Source organism: Anolis carolinensis, chromosome 6 (genome assembly GCF_035594765.1).
Source record: "Anolis carolinensis isolate JA03-04 chromosome 6, rAnoCar3.1.pri, whole genome shotgun sequence".
Classification (NCBI taxonomy): domain Eukaryota; kingdom Metazoa; phylum Chordata; class Lepidosauria; order Squamata; family Dactyloidae; genus Anolis; species Anolis carolinensis.
Genome location: NC_085846.1, coordinates 69,589,194 through 69,615,539, shown reverse-complemented (window position 1 = coordinate 69,615,539; position 26,346 = coordinate 69,589,194). Strand labels below are relative to the sequence as shown.

Below are 26,346 nucleotides of genomic sequence, written 5' to 3'. Positions count from 1 at the left end.
CAATATGTTGCTTCACCGTCCAGTAGTGGCTGTACTTCCGCATTCCTTTCCTCGTGTTTTGCTGGCAGTTTTATGGTGTTGTAAATTAGCCTCCCGCATAAAGCGTCCCTAAATTTCCCTAACTGACAGGTGCCACTGTCTTTCGGGGCTGCATAGGTCAACAGCAAGCCGGGGCTATTAATGGTCGGAGGCTTAACCTGACCCGGGCTTCGAACTCATGACCTCTCGGTCAGTAGTGATTTATAGCAGCTGGTTACTAGCCAGCTGCACCACAGCCCGGGCCCAGTGTGTTTTCTTTTGCAAATCCCCCCCCCCCCTCTTAATCTAGGGAATGTTTTGAAAAGAGAAACACTCTTGCAAGTCAGGAAGAAGAAATATATATATTCATTAATCTTATGAAAGCATTTTCCCCTGAAATATTTGTTAAACTCTCCTACAGATATATAGGCATTAACCCCTTGCAAGCTTTTGCCATCTCTATCTCCTTGCAAGCTTTTGCCATCTCTATATGTGTATCTATTTATATACATTAATTTTATATATGAATTTCCCCTCATATGTTTGCAGGTTTTTGCAAATCCTTTATACATGTAGATCCATGTACCTGTGTATCTGTAGCCATACATATACGTTATTTTTATATATGAATTTACCCTCTTATGTTTGCAAGTCTCTACAAATATCTATATAAAGAGAGATGTCTGGATAGATATGAATATATTCTTACCTACCTATATATAGGGCTTGCAAATATTACAGGGGGGAAATGCACACACACACACACACAGAGGGGATTTGCAAATGTTTCAGGGGAAAATACATATGTGAAATTAGTATCTATAATTATAGATCTATATCTAGCTCTGCATTGTTTATATAAGCATTGAATGTTTGCCTGTTACTATGTTGGAAGCTGGCCTGAGTCCCCATGGGGAGATAGGGTGGGATCCAAATGAAGTTTTTGTTGTTGTTGTTGTTGTTCTTGTTGTTAGGTTATTGTTGATACCATATTGTTTTTGTTGCCCCTACTTTTCCACTTATAGAGCTAGTTTATTGTTTTTCTTTGAAATAGGGTAAATATTCAAAAACATTTAACCTACTGATGCCTCGATTAATGAAATTTTATTGGTATCTATTTTTATTTTGAAATTTACCCATGCTGCTGCATTTCCCACCCTCGGCTTATACTCGAGTCAATAAGTTATCCCAGCTTTTTGTGGTAAAATTGGATGCCTCGGCTTATATTCGAGTCGGCTTATACTCGAGTATATACGGTGTTTTGCCCTGTGTGATAAGGCTGTAAGCCTTTTAGAGAGTTAAAGATTAGAGGCATCTTTGACCTTTCTCTAACATGAAAAATATCCACACCCCACATGTACACCCTCCCTGTCTTACTTATCATTAATCTTCACCATCATCCTGTTGTTTTCAGGGTCCAAGAGGGTTACCAGGACCAGAGGGAGACAGAGGTTACATAGGTTGTAGAGGTAACCGAGGCCCTAAGGTAAGCATCTATTAGCATCTTGTAGACTCCCCCTCCCCATTATTGTCTTGCATATAGAGCTCATTACACTTACATTTGCTCTTCTAATTCTTTTCAGGGACAGAGAGGAATAATTGGTCGAAAGGTACAGAAATGTTTCTAAAGAATGTTCTGCATATGTTGTGTTTATTAAATAAAGATTAAATTAGAACAAAAGTCTCAGTCCCCCCCCCCCCCCCCCACAAATCCAGTCAATTACTTTCAGCAAATATTGGCTAACCTTCCTTGGGAAAGGTGGGAAAGAGGGATAGAGTTGGATGTCATCAGAATACTGCTGACATCAGACTTCAAAACTCCCGATGACCTGTCCTAACAGTTTCATAAAGATATTAAACAGCATGGGGGAGCAGAACTGAGTCCCGAGGAGACCATGCAGGCCAACAACAAGGGTACTGAACATCAAAAGCACCAACCCCTGAGTCTACCTCTCAAAGAAGGACTGGAACGCTAGCTTCATCTCATAGAGGTGACACAAAAGGATAACATGGACAGTGGTAATGAAAGCTGCTCATAGATTCAGAAGAACCAATAAGGACATGCCCCCCCCCCCCCGCCCAGTTCCCTGTGTGGATCACCTTCCAGGAAAACCAAAATTGCCTTAGTCTCATAGCTAGATCCTCAGGATTCCCATAACCATAGTTTTTCTGACATAATAATAATAATAATAATAATAATAATAATAATAATAATAATAATAATAATTTATTATTATTATTATTATTATTATTATTATTATTATTAATTAATTAATGGAGCAAGCCATCAGAACAAATGCAATTAAGGCCAAGATTGAAAAATCAGCTGATGACCCAAAATGCAGACTGTGCAAGGAAGCTGACAAAACCATTGACCATATCCTCAGCTGCTGTAAGAAAATCGCACAGACAGACTACAAACAGAGGCACAACTATGTGGCCCAAATGATTCATTGGAACTTATGCCTCAAGTACCACCTCCCAGCAGTAAAGAACTGGTGGGATCACAAACCTGCAAAAGTATTGGAGAATGAGCACGCAAAGATACTGTTGTGGAAAAGAAAAAAGTTTGGATCATTGATGTTGCCATCCCAGGTGACAGTCGCATTGACGAAAAACAACAGGAAAAACTCAGCCGCTATCAGGACCTCAAGACTGAACTTCAAAGACTCTGGCAGAAACCAGTGCAGGAGGTTCTGGTAGTGATGGGCACATTGGGTGCCGTGCCAAAAGATCTCAGCCGGCATTTGGAAACAATAGACATTGACAAAATTATGATCTGCCAACTGCAAAAGGCCACTCTACTGGGATCTGCACGCATCATCCGAAAATACATCACACAGTCCTAGACACTTGGGAAGTGTTCGACTTGTGATTTTGTGATACGAAATCCAACATATCTATCTTGTTTGCTGTGTCATAATAAAATAATAATAATAATAATAATAATAATAATAATAATAATAATACTTTAGGAATGAATGAACTGCCTCTTCTGAAAATGTTTAGGACCAACAATTTGTCTTTTTTCATAGGCTGCCTGGACTCCTTGCATTGTTTAATATCAAAAGCAAACAAACAAAAACTCCTCATCTATTTTCAAACTGCCCAATTTCAATCTTGGTGTGTGTATTGCAGGTCCATTTTTGCTAGTGCTTGGGTGGTCGCATAAATCACCCCCCAGACTAATTTTCCAACCCTGAATTCCGTCAACATAAACTACAATGAATCTGGCAGATCATTCCTGGTTTTATTTGTTCTTTCAGGGAAACAGTGGAGAGAAAGGAATGGATGGCATTAACGGAGAGCCAGTAAGATTTTGAAATTTCTTTTTAGAAGTATTTTTCAGTCATTATAAGTATGTTTTTAAAGGGAAAAACAAAGGAAATCTTCTACATTTACAGTTGGTTTTATCTTTCAGGGGTCATCTGGGCTTCCAGGAATTAAAGGTGAAAAGGGTGAATCAGGCTATCAGGTAATTGTATTTATTAAAACTGAAATAGACTGACTAAACTGATTCAAATGCAAGATGAGACACTAGATAAAGTACATATAAACAAGAATGCGAACTCTGAAAATAAATACAAAAGCAAATTTAAACCTGGTGGCTAGAATTAATGCAGTTGACACCAATTTAGCAGTCATAGCTCAATGTTATGGAATTATATGAGTTGTCATTTGACAAGATCTTTAGTCTTTTCTCCTAAAGTGTGCTGGTGCCTCATCAAATGATAAATTCTGTGATTCCATAGCATTGAACCACAGCAGTTGAAGTGGTGTCAAACTGCATCAATTCTATAATGTAAATGTATTTTAAGACACTCATGTGTGTAATTTGGGATTTTGGATTATTTTGGATTTTGCAATTCCAGATAAGGGATGCTCAATCCTTAATAGTATAGAAGTGAACCTTCTTTTGGGATAGGTTTGTTAGCTCTTTTTGGACTAATAAACATAGCAAGAATAGCCCTCTCATCTACATCAGAAGCAAAAGAAAAACTAGAATAATTTGAACTGTTTTGATGCTGAAAATATCAGAGTTTTTAAATAAGTTAGAATGTTGACCCCAAAGCTGTGTCTTCATTTTATTTTTTTAAAGGGCAGCCCAGGATCAAAAGGAGTCCTCGGAGAACGTGGTGAAAAGGGTTTTCGAGGACATCCTGTAAGTTTTGACAGAGTCCAATGAAACAAAATCTATTTGCGGCTTATCACCCTGGTTTTTGAACTCACTCCCCTTTATTCAGCAAGCTAGCCTGCGAGATTAAATATCTGTTCATCAAAATATGCAGTATTATAAAGGATAAAGGATAATATTTTTCAGGAATGATTAAACTCTTCTCTTACCTGAAATATGTGTTCTGTTTAAGCAATTCCAGTTGTATTTCTTCAGGGACACATCTACATTGACCACTTAGATTGGTGTGTGATGTGATCAGTAGAGATTGTTGCCACCACTGAGGTAGCTCAGAGAGTCATTTTCACCCAAGCAGGCTCAAACCAGAGTTTGGGATGCTAGTTCGAGTCTGCTTTTGGGATCAATGTAGAATCACCCCATGTCTACAAGAACCTAACTATTGCAAAGGTTGGTGCTGGATGCTTATCACCCCATTGGTCTCAGCAAGCTCGCCACCTTGGAAATCAAACAGGGTCAAACTTGGTTGGGACTTGGATAGAGACTGCTGTATTTCAGAGGAAGAAACTGACAAAATTGCCTCTGAATATGCCTTTCTTACGAAAGCCCTATGAACCCCATGGGGTCGCTATAAAACAGGGGTCCTCAAACGTTTTAAGTGGAGCGCCGATTCACAGTCCCTCAGACTGTTGGGGGCCCCGACTATGATGAAATAGTCCAAAATTAGGATTGTTGTTGTTGTGTGCCTTCAAGTCATTTCAGACTTAGGTCAACCCTAAGTCTAAAGTTTAGGACAGAGGTCAGGTAAATGACCTTGGAGGGCCTTAGTTTGGGGGACCCCTGATCTAGACGATCTCATAAGACCATAGGTAAGCAAAGAGACCTCCAAAGACCATCTAGATGGTCTCATAAAACCATAGGTAAGGAAAAGGACCTTCAAAGGCCATGTACATGATCTCATAAGGCCATCAGAAGACCATAGCTAAGGAAAGGGACCCTCAAAGACCATCTTGATGGTTTCATAAGACCATAGAGAAGGAAAGGGTCCTCCAAAGGCCATCTAGACAATCTCATAAAACCATAGGTAAGGAAAGGGACCCTCAAAGGCCATCTAGATGGTCTCATAGGACCATAGGTAAAGAAAATGATCTCCAAAAGCCATCTAGATGGTCTCCTAAGGCTGTAGCTAAGTAAAGAGACCTTCAAAGACCATCTAGATGATCTCATAAGACCATAGGTAAGCAAAATGACCTCCAAAGACCAGGCAGACTTAGGTCAACCCTAAGTCTAAAGTTTAAGACAGGGGCCAGGTAAATGACCTTGGAGGGCTGCATCCGGCCCCCGGGCCTTAGTTTGGGGACCCCTGCTATAAAGAGCTATGCATGCATGCATAAAATTAAACAGTTCAGGTCCTACATATCTTTGCAACCACATCTTTCCCTATGAACTGGCATGGACTCTGAGATCTGCCGGGGAGGCTCTCCTCTTGCTTCCGCCACCGTCATAGGCATGGTTGGTGGGGACGGGAGAGAGGGCCTTCTCGTGGTGGCCCCCCGTCTCTGGAACTCTCTCCCCAGGGAGATATGACTTGCCCCCTCTCTGTACATCTTCCATAGGGATTTGAAAACTTGGTTGTTCTATCGTGCATTTGAAAGTGGTTAGTCCTTGTTCATGAATGCCCTTCCCTATTTACCAATAAGGTTCTGCTCAGCACTTTAACCTAGCCCTGGTCCTATATTCCACTCTTGCACAAGTCTATGCCAAGCCCTCTCTAATCTATTCATGCCCCTAGTCCTAGTTCTGGTTGATGAGTTTGCTTGTTTTTCTTTTAATGATGTTTTTATACCCTACTGTGTTTTTAATTGTTTTAATTGGATTGTTTATATGCTATTATGTTTTTAACTGTGTTTTAGTTGCTGTATTTGTTGTATGTTCTGGGCTTGATCCCGATTGTAGACCACCCCGAGTCCTTTCGGGGAGATGGTTAGCAGGATATAAAAATGAACTTCTCCTTCTCCTTCTCCTCCTTCTCCTCCTTCTCCTCCTCCTTCTCCTTCTCCTTCTCCTTCTCCTTCTCCTTCTCCTTCTCCTTCTCCTTCTCCTTCTCCTTCTCCCCCTCCCCCTCCCCCTCCTCCTCCCCCCTCCTAACTCATCATCCTCATCCTCTTTTTCTTCTTCTTCTTCTTCTTCTTCTTCTTATTATTATTATTATTATTATTATTATTATTTTATTGTATGACACAGAAAACAAGACAGATATGCTGGATTTCGTTTCACAAAATCACAAGTCGAACACTTCCCAAGTGTCTAGGACTGTGTGATGTATTTTCAGATGATGCGTGCAGATCCCAGTAGGGTGGCCTTTTGCAGTTGGCAGATCATAATTTTATCAATGTCTATTGTTTCCAAATGCCGTCTGAGATCTTTTGGCACGGCACCCAGTGTGCCCATCACCACCGGGACCATCTGCACTGGTTTCTGCCAGAGTCTTTGAAGTTCAATCTTGAGGTCCTGATAGCGGCTGAGTTTTTCCTGTTGTTTTTTGTCAATGCGACTGTCACCTGAGATGGCGACATCAATGATCCAAACCTTTTTCTTTTCCACAACTGTGATGTCTGGTGTGTTGTGTTCCAGAATTTTGTCAGTCTGGATTCGGAAGTCCCCACAGTATCTTTGCATGCTCATTTTCCAATACTTTTGCAGGTTTGTGATCCCACCAGTCCATGCAATGTTTTGTGGTGCCAGCTGTCAGCTCTAGTTTGTAGTGTGGTTTTCTTGTACTGATTTTTTGTCTGCTGTGCTTTGAGGAGTTTCTGATTTTTGACTTCAATCAAAGCAGGTTCTTCACTTTGCTTTACATATTCTGCCAGGGCATGTTCTTCTTCTTTAACTGCTTGTTTTACTTGTAAGAGTCCTCTGCCACCAGATCTTCTAGGCAGATATAGCCGGTCAACATCACTGCGGGGGTGCAGGGAATGATGGATGGTCATGAGTTTTCTTGTTTTTCTGTCCAAATTGTCCAGTTCCGCCTGTGTCCAGTTTATAATGCCAGCAGTATATCTTATGACAGGTATGGCCCAGGTGTTTATGGCCTTGATGGTGTTGCCTCCATTGAGCTTGCTTTTGAGAATTTCTCTGACCCTTTGTGTGTATTCCTCTTCTTCTTCTTCTTCTTCTTCTTCTTCTTCTTCTTCTTCTTCTTCTTCTTCTTCTTCTTCTTCTTCTTCTTCTTCTTCTTCTTCTTCTTCTTCTTCTTGTGGACTCCCTTTATGTAACTGATATATCATACCATTGATTCTGCACAGGTGATTTAGACTTTAATGCAGCAGTCATTAAAATGGTTGTGTTAGTATATTGATGCCGTTACAAATTATGGTTGGATGTGATCATTCAGTACTGAATATTTTCTTAAATTAAGCAACATGGCATTAACACTTCTTCTCCTTTGTAACTAGGGTGCCTCTGGAGTAGATAAGAATGTGGCAGGACCAAGAGGTTTACAAGGGGAGAGAGGAAGAGGGGTAACTTGTTTTTTATCATCTGATTTTTTTAATCACCACACAATGAAAATAGCTGTCTGGGGACCTTATCCTACTATGGCGGTGATTAGCTCCATTGCGTTAATAAGAAATCATATCATGACATTTATCAGTGCCCATACCATGGTGTTGTTTCTTGCCTTTTCTCCTGAAATTATCCATTCTCAGACTTATCACTCTTGTAAGTGCAGTTAAAACAGACCTCATTTCTCTTCATAGGCACTTCTGCTTTTCCTCGCAATGGAGACAAGAGATATTGTTCTGACCCCATTTCTCCTCATGGGCTTTTCTTTTCTGCCTCTCGTGTAATGGGTTCTGTTGTACTTCATTTCAAAAATGGATTACAATGATTTGGAAACAGAGGAAAGGGATGCATGGGAGACGTTCTTAGAAATACAGTGCAACCAATGGATTACATTGTACATAGGATAACATGTCAGCAGGATGGTATAGTCACTCTGGATTTTAGGCTAAACCTGAAAGGAGTTCTTCAGGGTGCTGGTTATTTAGAATTATTTATATCAATATTAATATTAATATCAATTTACATTCCCAAAATAGTTCCAGGATTTTGGAAAATCCTTCAAAGTTCCAAAATTAAAGTCCAATGCAATTGCTTCCATTGAGCTAAACTCAACACAGATCTGCCAAATGCTGTGAACATGCAAGACCATCATAGCTTCCTTGTAAATGCTGTTAATTCTCTGTAAATATCCACGATAAATTTATGATATCATTTTATTGTAAACTAGAAACTGAGTGCATACAGAACACAGTAAATCCAGATTCAAAATACGCTTTTCCTAGGAGAAAAACCAACTGAATAATTGCACCAAATCCACGTTACATGTGTATCTTATGTACAATTTCACATGTCTCCTGAGAAATAAATCCCACATGGTTCAGAATTAAGTAAGTGGTACAGAATTGTACCTACCAATTCGTTATTGGAAATATGTTCAAGCAATCCCAGTTAAACGGACATCTAAGTAACTGGGGAGGGGGGGGGGCTACAGCATGACCCCTGCGTCCACAGGACAAATTTCATTTATCGACATCCAACAAAATATGACTTCTCTAGGTGTTTTCTCCAATGTATTATTGGGGTGAAAGCTCATCATTTCAATAAGGTTATCTGTGGTTTTGAATATCCTCTTAAAGTCTGGGAACACATCACCCATAAATACAGGGGTTATACTGTATTGCACATTTAGAGAGATAAAACAACTTTGCGATATATATATATTAACTTAGTCATAGGGACTGAAGGATAATAACCTTTTTTGTTCTCATTTGCCCTTTCTTTTTCTAAAATTTGGTAATATCCTGCACCAGGATAGATATACCTTCTGTTCCCAATTTCTGTAATTAGATGTGAAGTTTATACATATTACAAAATAATTGAACAATGTATTTTTGTAAACATCTGGCTGTTTCTGGGGTAATAGACTGTAAAATTGGGGACAAGGCATACATCCAAGTGACTTGTAACTCACATTCCTTGTTTTGTCTCCAGGGTGAGAGGGGACCAACAGGCCTTACAGGATTGCCAAATTCCAAAGGAGCAAGGGTAAGACCTAGAAAACCAATTTCCCTGTGATTGAGCCTTATAGCAATTATGCAAGGCAGGCAGCAACTGTGTGGGGCTATCAGGCAGTAAAAGTAAAGATTTATTTATTTACTAGCTGTGCCCGGCCACGCGTTGCTGTGGCAAAGTATGGTGGTATGGGAAATACAGTATTGAGGAACTGGTGGTAGTTAAGGTAAAGGGTAAAGGTGTGGAGTCCAGATAATCCAGTTAAAGCAGATAATATATAAGATTATATGGGTTATATAGCTGTGTGGAAGGGCCTTGAGTCTACACTGCCATATAATCCAGTTAAAATCTGATAATCTGTATTTTATAGGCGGTGTGGAAGAGGCCTAAGTGAGGCCTAACTCTGCCTGTCCCCTGGATGAGTGGGTTGCTAGGAGACCAAGTGGGCGGAGCTTAGCCTTCTAACTGGCAGCAATTGGATAAAAACAATTATTCCTCTCCCTCTAATTAGGACTTTATTTTTCTTTTCTTTTTGTTGTATCAACCTAGAGGCATGGATGATGGGTTGTGTTGTCAATTTTTGAGGTTGTGGGGTGTTTAGTTTTGTTGTTTTGGCGGTCGCCAGGATTCCACCACTCTTTTATATATATAGATTTGCATCATTTTTTACCCCACCTTTCTCCCTGGGGGGACTCAAGGCTGCCTTCCATAAGTAAAAAAAACTGTTTGAAAGTTCAATGTGGATTGTCAAACTCAGAAAACAATAATCCCTTGTCTTTTTAGTTGTATCTGCACTACGTCATTATAGTTTGATACGACTTTAACCACCATGGCCCCTTCCACACAGCTGTATAAAATCAACATATGGCAGTGTGGACTCAGATAACCCAGTACAAAGCAGATATTGTGGATTGATTTTCTGAGTTATATGGTTGTGTGGAAGGGCCCCATGACTCCATTCTAAGCGATCTTGGGGTTTGCAGCACTTAGAATTCTCTGTAGATGGGAAGCAGAATTCTAGGAAGAATCCTAAGTACTTCGTCAAATTACAAAGCCAAGTGTCCTATAGAATGACTGTTAAATTGGCATGAAGCCAATATAACTGGATACTAGAGCAGATATACCCACTTGGGGCAAATCCTTGTGATTTACTAAAATTCAACATATTCATGCTATTCAACATATACATGAAGCCGCTGGGGGAGATCATCTGGAGTTTCGGGGTGAGGTGTCATCTGTATGCAGATAATGTCCAGCTCTGTCACTCCTTTCCACCTGTCACTAAGGAGGCTGTCCAGGTCCTGAACCGATGCTTGGCCGCTGTGTAGGACTGGATGAGGGCGAATAAATTGAAACTCAATCCAGACAAGACGGAGGTCCTCCTGGTCAGTCGTAAGGCTGAACAGGCTACAGGGTTGCAACCTGTGTTGGATGGGGTCACACTCCTCCTGAAGGCTTAGGTTCGCAGTCTGGGGGTTCTCCTGGACTTATCGCTGAGCCTGGAACCCCAGGTTTCAGCAGTGGCCAGGGGAACCTTCGCACAACTCAGACTTGTGCGCCAGCTGGGCCCATACCTTGGGAAGCTGGACTTGACCACCGTGGTCCACGCTCTGGTTACATCCCGTTCGGACTACTGCAAAGCTCTCTACATGGGGTTGCCTTTGAAGACGGACCAGAAGCTCCAACTAGTACAACAAGCGGCAGCCAGATTAATAACTGGAGCGGCATACAGGGAGCGCACCCCCCCCCCTGCTAAGCCAGCTCCACTGGCTGCCAATATGCTACCGAGGCCAATTCAAAGTGTTGGTCTTGAACTATAAAGCCCAAACTACATGTCCGAATGTATCTCCTCCTATGAACCTACTAGGTTGTTAAGATCATCTGGAGAGGCCCTGCTCTCAGTCCCACCTGCCTTGCAGGCGCAGCTGGTGGGAACGAGGGACAGGGCCTTCTTGGTGGTGGCTCCCCGGCTGTGGAATGCCCTCCCCAGTAGTGTTTGACAAGATCCCACTCTCCTAGGTTTCAAGAAAGCTGTGAAGACATGGCTATGTACTCAAGCGTTCGAGGAGTAACATCTGAGGTCAATATGACGTGAATCAAGGTGCACTCGAAGGTGTTTGTGGACGAATTTAACTATACATGCATTTTAAATTCTATAATTCATGGTTTAATAGAGTCTAATTAGACTTTTAATTGATGTGGTACTGTTTTATTGTTTATTAAAATGTCGTTGTTTTATTGAATGAATTTTGGGCAATGTAATTTGCCGACTGTTGTAAGCTGCCCTGAGTCCCTCCGGGTGAGAAGGGCGGGGTAAAAATGATGTAAATAATAAATAAATAAATAAAAGCAACAAGGGTTTGTATTGTTGAAAGATTTCATGGCCAGAATTTCTTGGATGCTGTGAGCTTTCCAGAATTTATTTATTGAGGTCAGCTGGTCAGACCTCCTTCGGAGAGGCAGGTCTCACCTTTGGTAACTTTTGCATTGAGTACCCTGTTACTGGGAGCACTCTTCAAAACTTTCACTTTAGTTCAAAATGGAGTTGCTGCCTTCTTTATTGATGAGGGTGGTGGTGGCTCAGTGGTGGTGGTGGTGGTGGTGCTGAGACTCCCAGCAATATAGTTCAGATATACTACCATTCGTTTTTTCTTTGTTTTCTATATAATTGTTTACAAAAGCCACTCTGATCTCACCTAGGGAATAAATGAGATCTTTTGTGAGTCAACCATTTTCAATCTAGTGGCACTTAGTAAATTTCATAACAAACTTTTATTTATATCCTGCCACCATCTGCCAGAGGGGCTCGGAGCGGCTCATAGAACACTCAAGGAGTGACATGCAAAATACAGCAAGTGCAAAACAAAACATAGACAATAAACAGTCAATACAGCATCATAAATTCTCAGTACCCCCTGGTAAAAACAATGTAGTGCCGTTTGTAAGACGTCTCGAGTCCCCCTTGGGGTAGAGAAAGCTGGGATATAAATATGGCATATAAATAAATAAATACAGCAATTTCTGTAGATAAAACCTTAGTACGGTAGAGTCTCACTTATCCAACATTTGCTTATCCAACATTCTGGATTATCCAAAGCATTTTTGTAGTCAATGTTTTCAATACATCAAGATATTTTGGTGCTAAATTCGTAAATACAGTAATTGCTACGTAGCATTACTGCATACTGAACTACTTTTCTGTCGAATTTGTTGTATAACATGATGTTTTGGTGCTTAATTTGTAAAATCATAACCTAATTTGATGTTTAATAGGCTTCTCCTTAATCTCTCCTTATTATCCAACATATTCACTTATCCAACTTTCTGCCAGCCCATTTATGTTGGATAAGTGAAACTCTACTGTATTTGATCTCAGAATTGTTAAATGCTAATTCAGGATATAATTGGCCTCATATGTATTATTTCAATTTATTTCACTTCCAATTTATTTCTAATTTTGTTATAATTATATTATTTCAGGGACACCAAGGTCAAAGAGGTCCTCAAGGCCCTCAGGTATGTATACATAATTTTGAATCTTACAGTAATTTAAGGAGATGATGTGTTATCATAATGACAAGGGCCGGGCTGTGGCGCAGCTGGCTAGTAACCAGCTGCAATAAATCACTACTGACCGAGAGGTCATGAGTTCGAAGCCCGGGTCGGGTTAAGCCCCTGACCATTAAATAGCCCGGCATGCTGTTGACCTATGCAGCCCGAAAGACGGTTGCATCTGTCAATTAGGGAAATTTAGGTACGCTTTTTGCAGGAGGCTAATTTAACTAATTTACAACATCAGAAAACTGCCAGCAAAACACAAGGACTGGAATGAGGAAGTACAGCCACTACTGGACAGTGAAGCAACAACTCCCCCTGTGGCTAGAATCATGAAGCTGGAAAAAAAAATGTTAAATGCCTCTGTGTTTGTCTATATATGTTGTTTGTCTGTTGGCATTGAATGTTTGCCATATATGTGTTCATTGTAATCCGCCCTGAGTCCCCTTCAGGGTGAGAAGGGCGGAATATAAATACTGTAAATAAATAAATAAATAAGGTTATCTTATAGAATAATGCTTATGACATATTCAGGTGTAAGTTCAAACTTCATCTGTTCATGTCTTTTTACCATTATTAACTATTTCCATTGTTCTGCAGTAACTTCTTAACCACTGAACTGACCTGTCTCCTATCACTTCTCCCACATGGTCTTTAAGTGGTAGGAGACAGCCACACAGTGTCTGGCTATTTTCCTATAGTCTGGTGCAAAATTACAGCTGTGGTTGCTGTTGTTGTTCTTTAGCGGGAGGAGACACGTTGGAAGGTGGGAAAATGGAGCATAGTTGTATCTGGAAGCATTTTACTATAATGGTTTACACTAACCATTATAAAGCAGCTCACCCTGCATTATATGGCAGTGTAGGTGGAGCCTGGGTTAGTATACTTCAGATCAAACAGGCATTGTATGAGATTGTTCTAATTTTATATGTACAGTAGAGTCTCACTTATCCAACATAAACGGGCTGACAGAATGTTGGATAAGTGAATATGTTGGATAATAAGGAGAGATTAAGAAAAAGCCTATTAAACATCAAAATAGGTTATGATTTTACAAATGAAGCACCAAAACATCATGTTATACAACAAATTTGACAGAAAAAGTAGTTCATTACACATTAATGCTATGTAGTAATTACTGTATTTACGAATTTAGCACCAAAATACCACGATATATTGAAAACATTGACTACAAAAATGCGTTGGATAATCCAGAACGTTGGATAAGTGAGACTCTACTGTATTTCTTTTTAAAAACACATACTGTATATACTCAAGTATAAGCCTAGTTTTTCAGCCCTTTTTTAAGACTGAAAAAGCCCCCCTCGGCTTGTACTCAGGTGAGGGTCCTGGTTGGCTTATATCTGGGTCAGCTTATACTCGAGAATATATGGTACAATTATTATTTTTCTCTATTATTATTGGTATTATTACATTTATTATTTTTCTGTATTATTGTTGCTACTGTTACATTTATTTTACTCTATTATTATTATTATTATTACATTTATTATTTCACTCTGATCTTATTATTATTATTGCATTTATTATTTTACTCTATTTATTATTACATGTATTATTTTCCTGTATTTATTATTATTATTATTACATGTATTATTTTACTCTATTATTATTAAAAGGATACATAAGCACATTTACATGGAAGAAGATGAGAATAATGATTTGATCAGAGCTGGACAGTCTTATCTTAAATTTGAGCTTTATGTAAATATTCAAAAACATTTAACCTACTGATGCCTCAATTAATGTAATTTTATTGGTATCTATTTTTATTTCTGAAATTTACCACCCTTGGCTTATACTGGAGTCAATGTTTCCCCAGTTTTTTTGTGGTAAAATTAGGTGCTTCGGCTTATATTCGGGTTGGCTTATACTCGAGTATATACGGTAATTTCTAAATTAGAACACATAATAAACCAGAGCATAATGCCAATGATTCAGCTGGTGTGTGCATATCTTGTAAGATACGGTTAAGATTTTCCCCTGACATTAAGTCTAGTCATGTCCAACTCTGGGGGTTGATGCTCATCTCCATTTCTAAGCTGAAGAGCCGGCGTTGTCCATAGATGCTTCCAAGGTCATGTGGCCGGCATGACTGCATGGAGTGCTGTTACCTTCCCGCTGGAGTGGTACCTATTGATCTACAGTACTTACATTTACATGTTTTCAGACTTCTAGGTTGGCAGAAGCTGGGGCTAACATGGGGAGCTTACCCTGCTCCCTGAATTCAAACTGCTGACCTTTCTGTCAGCCGGTTCAGCAGCTCAGCTGTTTAATTCGCTGTGCCCACATTTCTTCTCATATGTATAATGCTGTATTTTCACCAGATGTTTCTATTAAAGAGTTTGACATGTTCTAATTAATCTAAGAGATGAGCAACTTTTACCATTTTGGACTGAATTCTACAAAATATCCTGGGCATCAATCTGTCCTTTAATCTTTTACAGACACCATTCTCTGATAGTTTTTCAGGGTTCACACATGTTTCTTAACTGATTGCGTTTAAATCTCTTTGTCCCCTCTTTCCTGTTCTTTTCCGTTCCTGTTTATTTGAGTACTAAAGTTCTTGTTTGTTTAGGATGCACCTAAAGCAAAGTTGTAATTCTATGTTGCAAGTTATTCCTAAAAATACAAATCCCACCAAGCTAATCAGAAGAGATGACATTGAGACAAGGTGTTTGGGATAGGCTGTTTTATGTATTGTAGCAAAAAGAATATTGATTTTCCTTTGCAAAACTGCATAGGAACATCACGTTCATCTGAACTAAATGAGTCAGGAGGTGTTTTGCTTTGTTTGGAAAGAGAAGGAAAGTCTACTCACATTTATACCACCTTCGCTGGTTTGGTTCCTAAGTGCTTTAATATAAAAAAAATGTTTTTGTTCCTACAGGGAAGAAGAGGATCACAGGGAGTCAGTGGTTTTCCAGGACAGCAAGGATTTAAAGGTCCACAGGTTAGCGTTTAAACTATTTATAGAATCATAGAATCGTAGAATAGTATTTGTTTATTGTTTTTGTTTTGATTTTGTGCTGTTGTGTCCGGGCATAGCCCCATGTAAGCCGCCCTGAGTCCCTTCGGGGAGATGGGGCGGGGAGTACGAATAAAGTTATTATTATTATATTATTGTAGAGTTGGAAGAGACCTCATGGGCCATCCAGTCCAACCCCCTGCCAAGTAGCAGGAAATCACATTCAAAGCACCCCCGACAGATGGCCATCCAGTCTCTGCTTTAAAACCTCCAAAGAAGGAGCATCCACCACAGTCCGGGGCAGAGAGTTCCACTGCTGAACAGCTCTCACAGTCAGGAAGTTCTTCCTAATGTTCAGGTGGAATCTCCTTTCCTGTAGTTTGAAGCCATTGTTCCGCGTCCTAGTCTGCAGGGCAGCAGAAAACAAACTTGCTCCCTCCTCCCTATGACTTCCCTTCACGTATTTGTACATGGCTATCATGTCTCCTCTCAGCCTTCTCTTCTGCAGGCTAAACATGCCCAGTTCTTTAAGCCGCTCCTCATAGGGCTTGTTCTCCAGACCCTTAATCATTTTAGTCACCCTCCTCTGGACGCTTTCCAGCTTGTCGACATTTCCCTTCAATTGCGGTGCCCAAAATTGGACACAGTATTCCAGGTGTGGTCTGACCAAGGCAGAATAGAGGAGGAGCATGACTTCCCTGGATCTAGATGCTATACCCCTATTGATGCAGGCCAGAATCTCATTGGCTTTTGTAGCAGCCGCATCACATTGTAGGCTCATATTTAACTTGTTGTCCACGAGGACTCCAAGATCTTTTTCACACATACTGCTGTCGAGCCAGGAGTCCCCCATTCTGTATCTTTGCATATTCAAAGCTTTTCTTTTGGGGGAGGAGGGAGTAAGACTATTATGTAGCCAAGATGTAAGTAAATCCATGCTTGAAAAACTCAATAATTATGTACCTGCATTTTGGATAGATTTGTGCAAATTTTCTGCAATGTTTCCACTTTCGTAATGAACCAATTATAGTCATCTTTAGTAATGTACAGATATAATGAATTTCTTCACATGTGTCTTTTGGGCCATACTGCTTCACCAGCACTGCTCGGTTAAAGGGAAGGTGTGCGGGGCAGCTTGTGGCATCCCGTGTGCCCTCCCTTCTCCCTCCCATACCATGGAGATGGGACAGGGCGCATTCGCACCCTATCCCCGTCCCCATCAGATGGGGGAAAGGGTGGCAATGCATGGTAATGTGCATTTCCCCGCTGCCCCTTTCCCCCATCATACGGAGAAAAGAGGAGGAAAATATGGGTAGCTCAATCAGAGCTACCCAAAACACATTTTCCTTTCCGTTGTGGTGGAGGACACACCTTTTACCACTTCCCTTTCACTTTGGGAGGAATGTGGGTGGGACCTGCTGCGCATTATGTGATGGTGCACAATAGACCCCATCCAAGCTGTAATTAAAAATGGCAAAACGGGGCTAAAATGCTCCATGTGAAGAGATCCTAAGACTATTTGTGGAAACAGAGTTTGTAAGAAACAAGTTTGCAACCAAATGAAATTTTTTTTTTCCGTGTCAGGAGCAACCCGAGTTGCTTCTGGAGTGAGAGAATTGGCCATCTGCAAGGACGTTGCCCAGGGGACATCCGGATGTTTTGATGTTTTTACCATCCTTGTGGGAGGCTTCTCTCATGTCCCCGCATGGAGCTGGAGCTGATAGAGGGAGCTCATCCGCGCTCTCCCCGGGTGGGATTCGAACCTGGCAGCCTTCAGGTCAGCAACCCAACCTTCAAGTCACAAGGCTTTTATCCCCTAGGCCACCGGAGGCTCCTAACCAAATGAATGTTAATCCCACATTTTAAAATCCATAACTGAAGAGGGTATTTGAAAGCATAATACTTATTCCCATGTAATAAATCAAAATAATGAGACTACTGTGCTATATAATATTCCACATATGGTGACGAACATCTGTTTGTTTGCTGAGCAAATGCTAGTTCCTTCACTGGAGCTAAAGGTTGATAGAAACTTAACTGAATACAAACATTCTGGAATGCCTATTAGTATTTTGTAGAAAATGCAGAAACACAGGTTCTACAGGGGTTGAAGTGTGAAAGAATCGGTTGTCTACAGATATGTTGCCCAGGGATTCCCAATTTATCACCATCCTGTGGGAGGCTTCTCCCATGTTCTCACATGGGAAGCTGGGGCTGACAGATGGGAGCTCACCCTGTCTTGCGGATTCGAACCACCGGCCTTCAGGTCAGCAGTTCAGTTGGCACATTCCTATTATGATCTATAGACCAACGCCTGAATTGTAATGTTGTTCCAACCAGACCCATTTTATGAACGCTATTTATCTATGTGTTGACTCACTATTCAAAAGTTGACTCTTGAATTAGCCAGTGGCAGGACCTATTTTTGCAGACATTTAAGATGAATGGTATTGTAGATGGAATATAATAATGCACAAAAAGAAACTGTCCTGGCATGGAGTATGTTTTAGACAAGGAAATGAGAGGTGTAAGATAACAGACTGAAAAGCATATTCTCATTTTTCTTTCTTCATAACTATCCAGCTGAAATGCAGAATCTGTCTCAGCATGAGTGTCCACATTGAGAAAAATTATGTAAGATCTACCCAAGGGCTGTTTCAATTTTATTTATCACCTTTTGTATAGATAACAAAGTTGTTATCTATACAAAGGAGGTGCAAGCCCTCTTAAATAAGTATCTGTACCAGTAAGGGACAACAGAGACAAGATTATGTAATGTATTCCTGCCTTCTGCAATATTTTTCAGGCTTGACTTCACTTCCTATCAAGCCTCATTTTATTTTTTTTCTCCAAGTTTGTATTTTGCCTTACTCTTTCTCTTTGTTGAACGCAAAGGATGATTCAAAACACCTGCTCCCATATTTGCTAGCAAAACTGAAGTAAATTAAAATAAGAACAAGATATATGATGTCTGATTGTTTCTCTTTTGTGGAATATGTTTCTAGGGTGAAAGAGGAATTCGGGGAATGAAGGGAAGGAAAGGAGATCAAGGAAGCAAAGGGTTTCCAGTATGTACCACTTCTGTCTTTTCATCCTTTTTCATACTTAAGCACTCAAATCAGCTGGAAAGTGGACAATCTGTTTATTAAACAGTTGCCAGTTCCTGGCCATGTATCCCTGCACTGGGAGGTTTCAGAGGTGAGTCAGTTCCTTGTCCTGCATGGGAGCTCTGTCCCCAACCCTGTAATAATAATAATAATAATTTTATTTTTATACCCCGCCCCATCTTTCCGAAGAGACTCGAGGCGGCTTACATGGGGCCAAGCCCAGACATCAGACAATATAAAAACATAACAATAAAACAAGTCAATCAACAATAAAACAAATCATAAAACAAATGAGGTCACATACAATAAATATACTGATAAAATCCTGGGTTGGTTCCAAAAAGAACTGGGCCAAAAGTGCAAGTAGTGCCCCTGATATAGAAGTAGAGGCCTTCTATATCAGGGGCTCTTAAGAATGCACTACCATGAGGAATGAAGAATTCCTACTAGAGCAAAGGTTGAAGCACAGATGAGGTGCAGCTACATTGTACAATGAATGCAGTTTGACACCACTTTAAATACTATGACTCGATGCTATGGAATCCTGGGACTTGTAGATTGGTAAGGTTGGTAAGTCACAAGCATTTTTTGGCAGATCTTCTAAGGGCCAGGCTATCACAGTCTAAAGATTTTCTAAGGGCCAGGCTAGCACAGTGGTTAAACTGCCTGGTATAGAAGTTCCCACAGTTAAAGTCCGGGTCGGGGTGAGCTCCCACCATCAGCCCAACATCTGCTCATCTAGCAGTTTGGAAACAATAATGTAAATAGAATAAATAGGTACCTCTTTGGCGGGGAGGTAAAAAAGATCCATGAAAAACATGCTATCAAAAATCTGACCAGGAAAGGCATCCATGGACAAAAGACTCCGTGGCGTGGAAAATTAAACAACATCACCTCCCCACAGCTGAGTCAAGGACAGCTGGATGCTGGAGATGAAAAGAGGGAAGCCTTACCTCTGTTTATGTACTGTCTGTCTTTGTCAATTGTATAACGGCATTGAATGTTTGCCATATATGGACCTGCAATCCTCTCTAAGTCCACTTGGGGAGATAATGTGGAATATAAATAAAGTATATTATTATCTTGTTATTCTACAATTCCCATGATTCCAAAGCACTAAACAATGGCAATTACTAGTGTTAAACTACATTGATTCTACAATCTAGATACACCCATGGACAAGCAGGCTTTTCTTTGTCCTGATTCTAGTGCTTTTCATACTTTTCAGTCCACATAGTTATTGTTGTCTCATATATTTCTCAAACTGTGCTCCTCCACATGTTTTGGACTTCAGCTCCCACAATTCCTAACAGCTTGTAAGCTGGCTGGAATTCTTGGGAGTTGAAGTTCAAAACCTCTGGAGGCACACAGTTTGAGAAACACTGATTTAGGGTGCTTCCAGACAGCACTAAATCACAGGTTTTAAACAGGGACAAAAAAATCCCAGGACTTCAGAAGACGTCCTGGCATTCTTGCCTCTGTTGTCCAGATTTGCTGCTTTGTTCCAAGAGTTAGAAGTTCCCAAGATGTCCGCCGCAGGACTGGAAACCTCAGATTTTATTTTTATTTTTTTTAAAAAAAATGGGTGAGATTCGGAGATGCAGATATGCGGATCACTGCAAAAGTTCCGTTCTTTGTCCTGGCCAGAGAAACTGTGTCCCCCAGATGTTTTATGAAGTATCTCTCACACAAATAAATGTCATGGGGCAGGACCACTATTGCCCAAGTCAGTAGTACACAATAAAACAGGAACACACACTTTTAAACCAGAACTTTGTCATTATCCACTATTTTTACAGCCTGGCTGACTGGCCATCTGTCCAGACAGATTTGGTTGTGTACTTGTGGCATCAAACAACAGGGTGCTGTTCCTGGGTTATACATGGCTTTTCCTATTATCCACCTGTATTACTTTGGCTCTCAGTATTTACCTTCTTCTCCAGCACATCCATGTCCCAATAGCCAGTACTCAGTTTTTGCCATTTAATAAATTGTACACATGTTGTCAGCATACACCCAATGAGGAACCACATATATAACCCAGTAACCCATCCTGTCGTTCCCTGACACAAGTACACCATGAAACCTGTCTTCACAGATAGCTACACAACAAGGTCTGAGTAATTATAATAGCGATGGCATTCTGTTCCTGGTTTGAAAGTGTCTGTTCCTGTTTCGTTGTGTACTACTTAATGTGAAAGTACTTGTTGCACCCCAGGAACTTCATTTTTCTGCCACAAACTTCATTAAACAGGTGAAGGATGAAGTTCCTCTTCCCAGGATAAAGTTTTTGCCTTCTATTCAAGTGTCAACTTCCTTTTAGGATCCAACCAAAAAGGAACAAACATCTAAAACCCAGGAACAAACCTAGATAAAAAAATCCTGTGATTTCCAATTGCAGGGACATACAGACATGTGAACATCCAGATATTTGGCTAAAAACCGCAATATTCCCACACCTGGTATTCTCACTTTTTGCCTTTTGTAGCCATTTCCTGGAAACAGCCACCCTCCTGTTTGCTGCAGAAGCTCCTGGGATAAAGACACTATCTGGATGGGCCTTTAGTGGATGGATATCAGATCACAGTATAAGCTGCTTTAATACAGTTGTTTTCCCTACCTATCTTGAACATCTGCAGAACAGACAGAAATTCAATAATGAAGTATTCCCGGTTATGTCAAAGCTATGCAATGCACGTACCAACAGCACATTCTTAGGGAGCGGGATAAAATAAATAACATTGCGCCTCATAAAATCCTAGACACTTACTATCGTGTTACTTTATTTCTTTGTTTTTCTTCCAGGGCCACTCAGGAATAGCAGGTCCACCAGGGATTCCTGGGAACTGGGGAACCAAAGGGAGTAAGGTATGTTTTGGCATCTCCCAGCTCATTTTACTTCTCACAATAAAAATAGCTGTCATGACCAGGCTGGAATTTTGATAACAAGAGAAAGAATGTTAGAATTTGGACCACATGCCAGGTCATATCTTTGGTTATAAAAATAATCACAACAGAACCTCTGAAAAATGTATCTTAAATTGAGTCTTGCACCCTTCTCCCAAATGTTTGGTTCTGGTCCATATTTCCTGGGTTAACATGCAGGTTGGAACGCTATTATCCTTTTGATTTCGCACATCTCAAAATTACAACATAACATTACTGTATATTGAACTACTTTTTATGTCAAATTTGTTGTATAACAAGATGTTTTTGTGCTTAATTTGTAAAATAACCTAATTTGATGTTTAATAGGCTTTTCCTTAATCCCTCCTTATTATCCAAGATATTCGCTTATCCAAGGTTCTGCCAGCCCGTTTAGCTTGGATAAGGGAGACTCTACTGTACTTACAAATGACCACTTATTTGTACAGTAACTACTTTCAATAACAAATGCATGATTAAACTACATTGTGCTTGTAATTTAAGAAGAAAAATATTAATTCTTTAGAGATATAATTGTTACTTTTTACTTACTTTTATAGTTATGAGGACTCAGCCTCATTAAATGGTAAAGATCACGATATTTCTTTGGAAGATACTTGTATCATAAAAATGTGAAAACCAGAAAGTTGTTTGCTTGGATAACAGATCACTTAGGCCCCTTCCACACAACTGAATAAAATCCCACATTATCTGCTTTGAGCTGGAATATATGGCAGTGTGGACTCAGATAACCCAGTTTAAAGCTGATATTGTGGGATTTTCTGCCTTGATATCATATATGATCTATTATGGGTGTGTGGAAGGGCTCTAAGAGGGAGAAAACTATAAAGAAGTTTCATTTTGTTCTATCCCTCCATGTTCACTCAATTTTAAAAGTAGTATGTTTAAATCGCTGTCCAATCCTCAGCGATTTTCAAAGGAATAGCAATGATATTCTGTTGTATAAATAATCTTGTAGCACCTTTAAGACTATACCAGATTTATTCTAACATGAGATTTTGTGCATCATATCCCATTTAAAGAATAACCTTCTTTTCCAGTTCTCAGCAGTTTTCTAAGAAATCTTTTAGATCTTTAAAGCAGAGTACTTTGAAACTGATCAGAGGTTGTTTTCCAGGTTGTTATTAGAGGCATGCCAGTTTGGGGTCCATTTTTGGCTAGTCCCTCTGTATTGAAGTATGAGTTTTGTATTCATGTTTGTTGTGTTTAACTATGTGCTTGTGGTTTGGTTAGGTAGGTATGAGACAGCGGCAGCCATTTAGTGGCTCTCCTATGAGGCAGTTGACATGGAGATGTGGGCGGAGCCATCTGAGGGGAGGAGAAGTGAAGAGGTTTTTTAAAAGTGAAGCCTCAGTCTGTGCTGTGATGAGGCACAGGGAAGATTGATTCCAGGTTGATGGGATCAAGGAGACTCAATTGTTCATTTTGAGTTGGTTTTAAATAAGTTTGGTGACTTATTTAATGTAGTCTGTGTCCTGGAAAGGCACAGAGAATCTGTGATAGTATATCACAGGGGTGACTGTGGTTTGAAGTCACTGGATAGTCCAAGTTTCAGACTTTGGGAACCAATCCCAGCTGAACTCACAGAGATCCATTGGAGTAAGAGTTTAAAAGGAGCAGAGGAAGACGTTTTAACTACTTTAAGTAAAAGAAGTGATACTTTAGAGAGTTTGATTTATCTCATTCTAGTATTGTAACTGTTAATAAGAATACCTCTAAGTGAAACATCTTTTGTAACCACCAAGCCTGTGCCTGAATAAACTGGATATTGTTCTTTCAACATCAAAGCCTCTGTCGTCTATAGACTCCCTCAGCACAATTGCGCTACCATTTTAACAGCGAATAAAGTAAAAGGCTTCCTCTGAGCTATTGGGTGATTGAGCACTTTTATAATCTAAGGGTGTCTCTCCACACAGTGGTGGCTGCATTTCCACTAATCGGTGGCAGTTATCTTTTATTATTTGGGACATCTATTCATTATTAATTGGGTCTTCTAGGCTACCCTCCTTTACAAATTGGTGGCAGCAGTGGGATAAAAAAAGATTTCCCCCTGCCTGAAAGAGCCTTAGTCGTTATTAGTCCTTTTACAGCCTCATTTTGTTTACCGTGAAATTAAATTGGGAGGGTGTTGCCATTTTCATTCGGCAAAGATTTGTCCCAATGGGAAACTTTAAAGGCTCAATCTTCAGACATTTTAAGGCCTATCTGCATGAAACCTACCTCAGTTTTAGACCCCATTTACAACCGCAGGCCTGACAAGTTTCAAAACAATTCACCAATCTGCTGATTTTTAAAGAATTATTTTAAGTTTTTACCATAACAATTTAAAAATAAGACAACCTCAAGAGAGGGTTCTGCAAATTGTAGTTGCCGGTTGTGTCTATTCTCAGTCAATCAGAGCATGACACAGCAAGGTTTTTTATTGGCTGAAAAACAAAGAGAGAGAAAAAAACTTCAATTCCCATCATGCTTCGAGAGGAACTCAGAGACTTTTTAATACCCACCCATGCAAGTGCTGCTGGGAAAGTGAGTTCCCAGCATGGCCCTCTCTGAAGGAGGAGCATAGGAAACTTTCCAAAAAGAAATGGACTGACACTGCTGCTGCTGGGGAGAGAGAAAAAGATGCTGCAATAAACGCATCTTCTCCAAGAGCCCCACAGCAGACCCCTGCCTCAGGTATATTGCAGACTTAACTCCATCCTGTCTAGTAGCCAATATAAATCTGGCTCCCTTAATCCGTTTTAATCAAGTTTTCATTTCCATCCTCTTTGTTCTGTTTTAGGAAATTATATGAAGTGGACCACAAAATATTACAAATCATTTTTGTTCAAACTGATTCGGGCCCAAGCCTAGTTGTTATATGAGATACTGTTCTAATATTGATCTCAGATGATAATTCTTGTTACTTCCATAGACAGTACCAATTTAAACTAGAATATCAATGTTAAATTTTAATGTTTAATTCTGATCCATCTCAATTTTTAAGTCTTTTTTTTAATGTTTATTTGTCAAAACATGAATTTTTCATTGTGTGATGTCTATTTTGCTGTAATGTCTGATGTTGATGTCTAATATGTTATTATTTGATTTATGGTTTGTTTATTTGCTTTTTTTGGTCGCACTTTACAGCAATGAATATTTGCTGCTGTATGTTGTGAGCTGCCTTGAATCCCCATTGGGGAGATAGGGTGAGAGAGAAATAAAGTTTTTATTATTATTATTATTATTATTATTATTATTATTATTATTATTATTATTTTATTGTATGACACAGCAAACAAGATAGACATGCTGGATTTCATATCACAAAATCACAAGTCGAACACTTCCCAAGTGTCTAGGACTGTGTGATTTATTTTTGGATGATGCATGCAGATCCCAGTAGGGTGGCCTTTTGCAGTTGGCAGATTGTTATTATTATTATTATTATTATTATTATTATTATTATTATTATTATTATTATTATCTTTATTTAACAGGGCCAGCCTGGTGAGCCTGGGATGAAAGGAGAGATCGGACTACCTGGATCTTGGGGAATGAGGGTTTGTATTTTATTTTTCCTGCTTACCTTTCAGTCTTAATCCTGTTGCCATTTTTGTAGTACAAAGGAATTTACTTCAAGAGAAGAATCAACTGATCTGTTCTTCCTATGAGTCTGAGTAAAACTCAGCCCATATAGGAAATTAGGAGAAGTATCTTGCAATGTTCTCCTTGCTCAAGAAATCCACCTTTGATTCCTCTGCATTTAGTACTATCTCAAAAGAACACTGTGTATGAAAAAGAAGATGGGATGAAAATGGAATGACAATGTAAATACTATTCTGTTTCAGGGAGCTGATGGTCCCCTTGGCTATGGTGGGGCAGGAAATAAAGGAGTTAAGGTGAGTATAAGAGAATTCTTGGTGGAATAAATGCAACTAAAATACATGCTGAATCAGTTACAATGTTGGACCTGGGACATCATGGCTGCTTTGTGTTCTCATTTGTAACTGTGACACTATTACCACAGCCAAGCCACAATTACCCTAAACCCCATCTTAAAAGCCAGTCCTCCAACTAGAGTGTAGGGCAATGGAGGGGGATCTGACCATTCCTGTCACTGGAGAGTTGGCACATGTGAGGGGAAGAATATCATCATCTACACCAGGGGTCCCCAAACTTTTTAAACAGGGGGCCAGTTCACAGTCCCTGAGACCATTGGAGGGCCGGACTATAGTTTTTTTTTGTTTTTAAAAAAACTGTGAACAAATTCCTATGCACACTGCACACATCTTACTTTGAAGTTTAAAAAACCAAACGGTAACAAATACAGCCTCAATGTTAATAATAATAATAATCATCATCATCATGAAAATAATAAAGAGGGTTGCGCCATGTAGTCCAACCCCCATCTGCTTTTGTCCACTAAAAGCACAAGCAAAGCACCCCTGACAGATGGCCACCCAGCCTAAATGTTAGTAATAATAACAATAAAAATAATATCAAGGGTTAGAAGAGATCCCTTGGGCCACTTAGTCCGCCCT

General features: G+C 39.9%; 1 protein-coding gene across 1 annotated transcript in view; it reads left to right on the top strand.

The window, feature by feature from the left end:
- Positions 1 to 26,346, top strand: part of LOC100561835 (collagen alpha-6(VI) chain) — a gene marked incomplete at its 5' end in the record, with an annotated part of 86,561 nt that overhangs the window by 29,018 nt on the left and 31,197 nt on the right. The window contains 13 exons of the mRNA XM_062957850.1: positions 1,433 to 1,504; positions 1,602 to 1,628; positions 3,285 to 3,329; positions 3,440 to 3,493; positions 4,118 to 4,180; positions 7,606 to 7,870; positions 9,138 to 9,259; positions 12,707 to 12,742; positions 15,693 to 15,755; positions 18,776 to 18,838; positions 21,683 to 21,745; positions 25,303 to 25,365; positions 25,654 to 25,704. Coding sequence (XP_062813920.1) covers positions 1,433 to 1,504; positions 1,602 to 1,628; positions 3,285 to 3,329; positions 3,440 to 3,493; positions 4,118 to 4,180; positions 7,606 to 7,870; positions 9,138 to 9,259; positions 12,707 to 12,742; positions 15,693 to 15,755; positions 18,776 to 18,838; positions 21,683 to 21,745; positions 25,303 to 25,365; positions 25,654 to 25,704 — 987 coding nt within the window. The remainder of the gene's footprint in view (positions 1 to 1,432; positions 1,505 to 1,601; positions 1,629 to 3,284; positions 3,330 to 3,439; positions 3,494 to 4,117; positions 4,181 to 7,605; positions 7,871 to 9,137; positions 9,260 to 12,706; positions 12,743 to 15,692; positions 15,756 to 18,775; positions 18,839 to 21,682; positions 21,746 to 25,302; positions 25,366 to 25,653; positions 25,705 to 26,346) is intronic.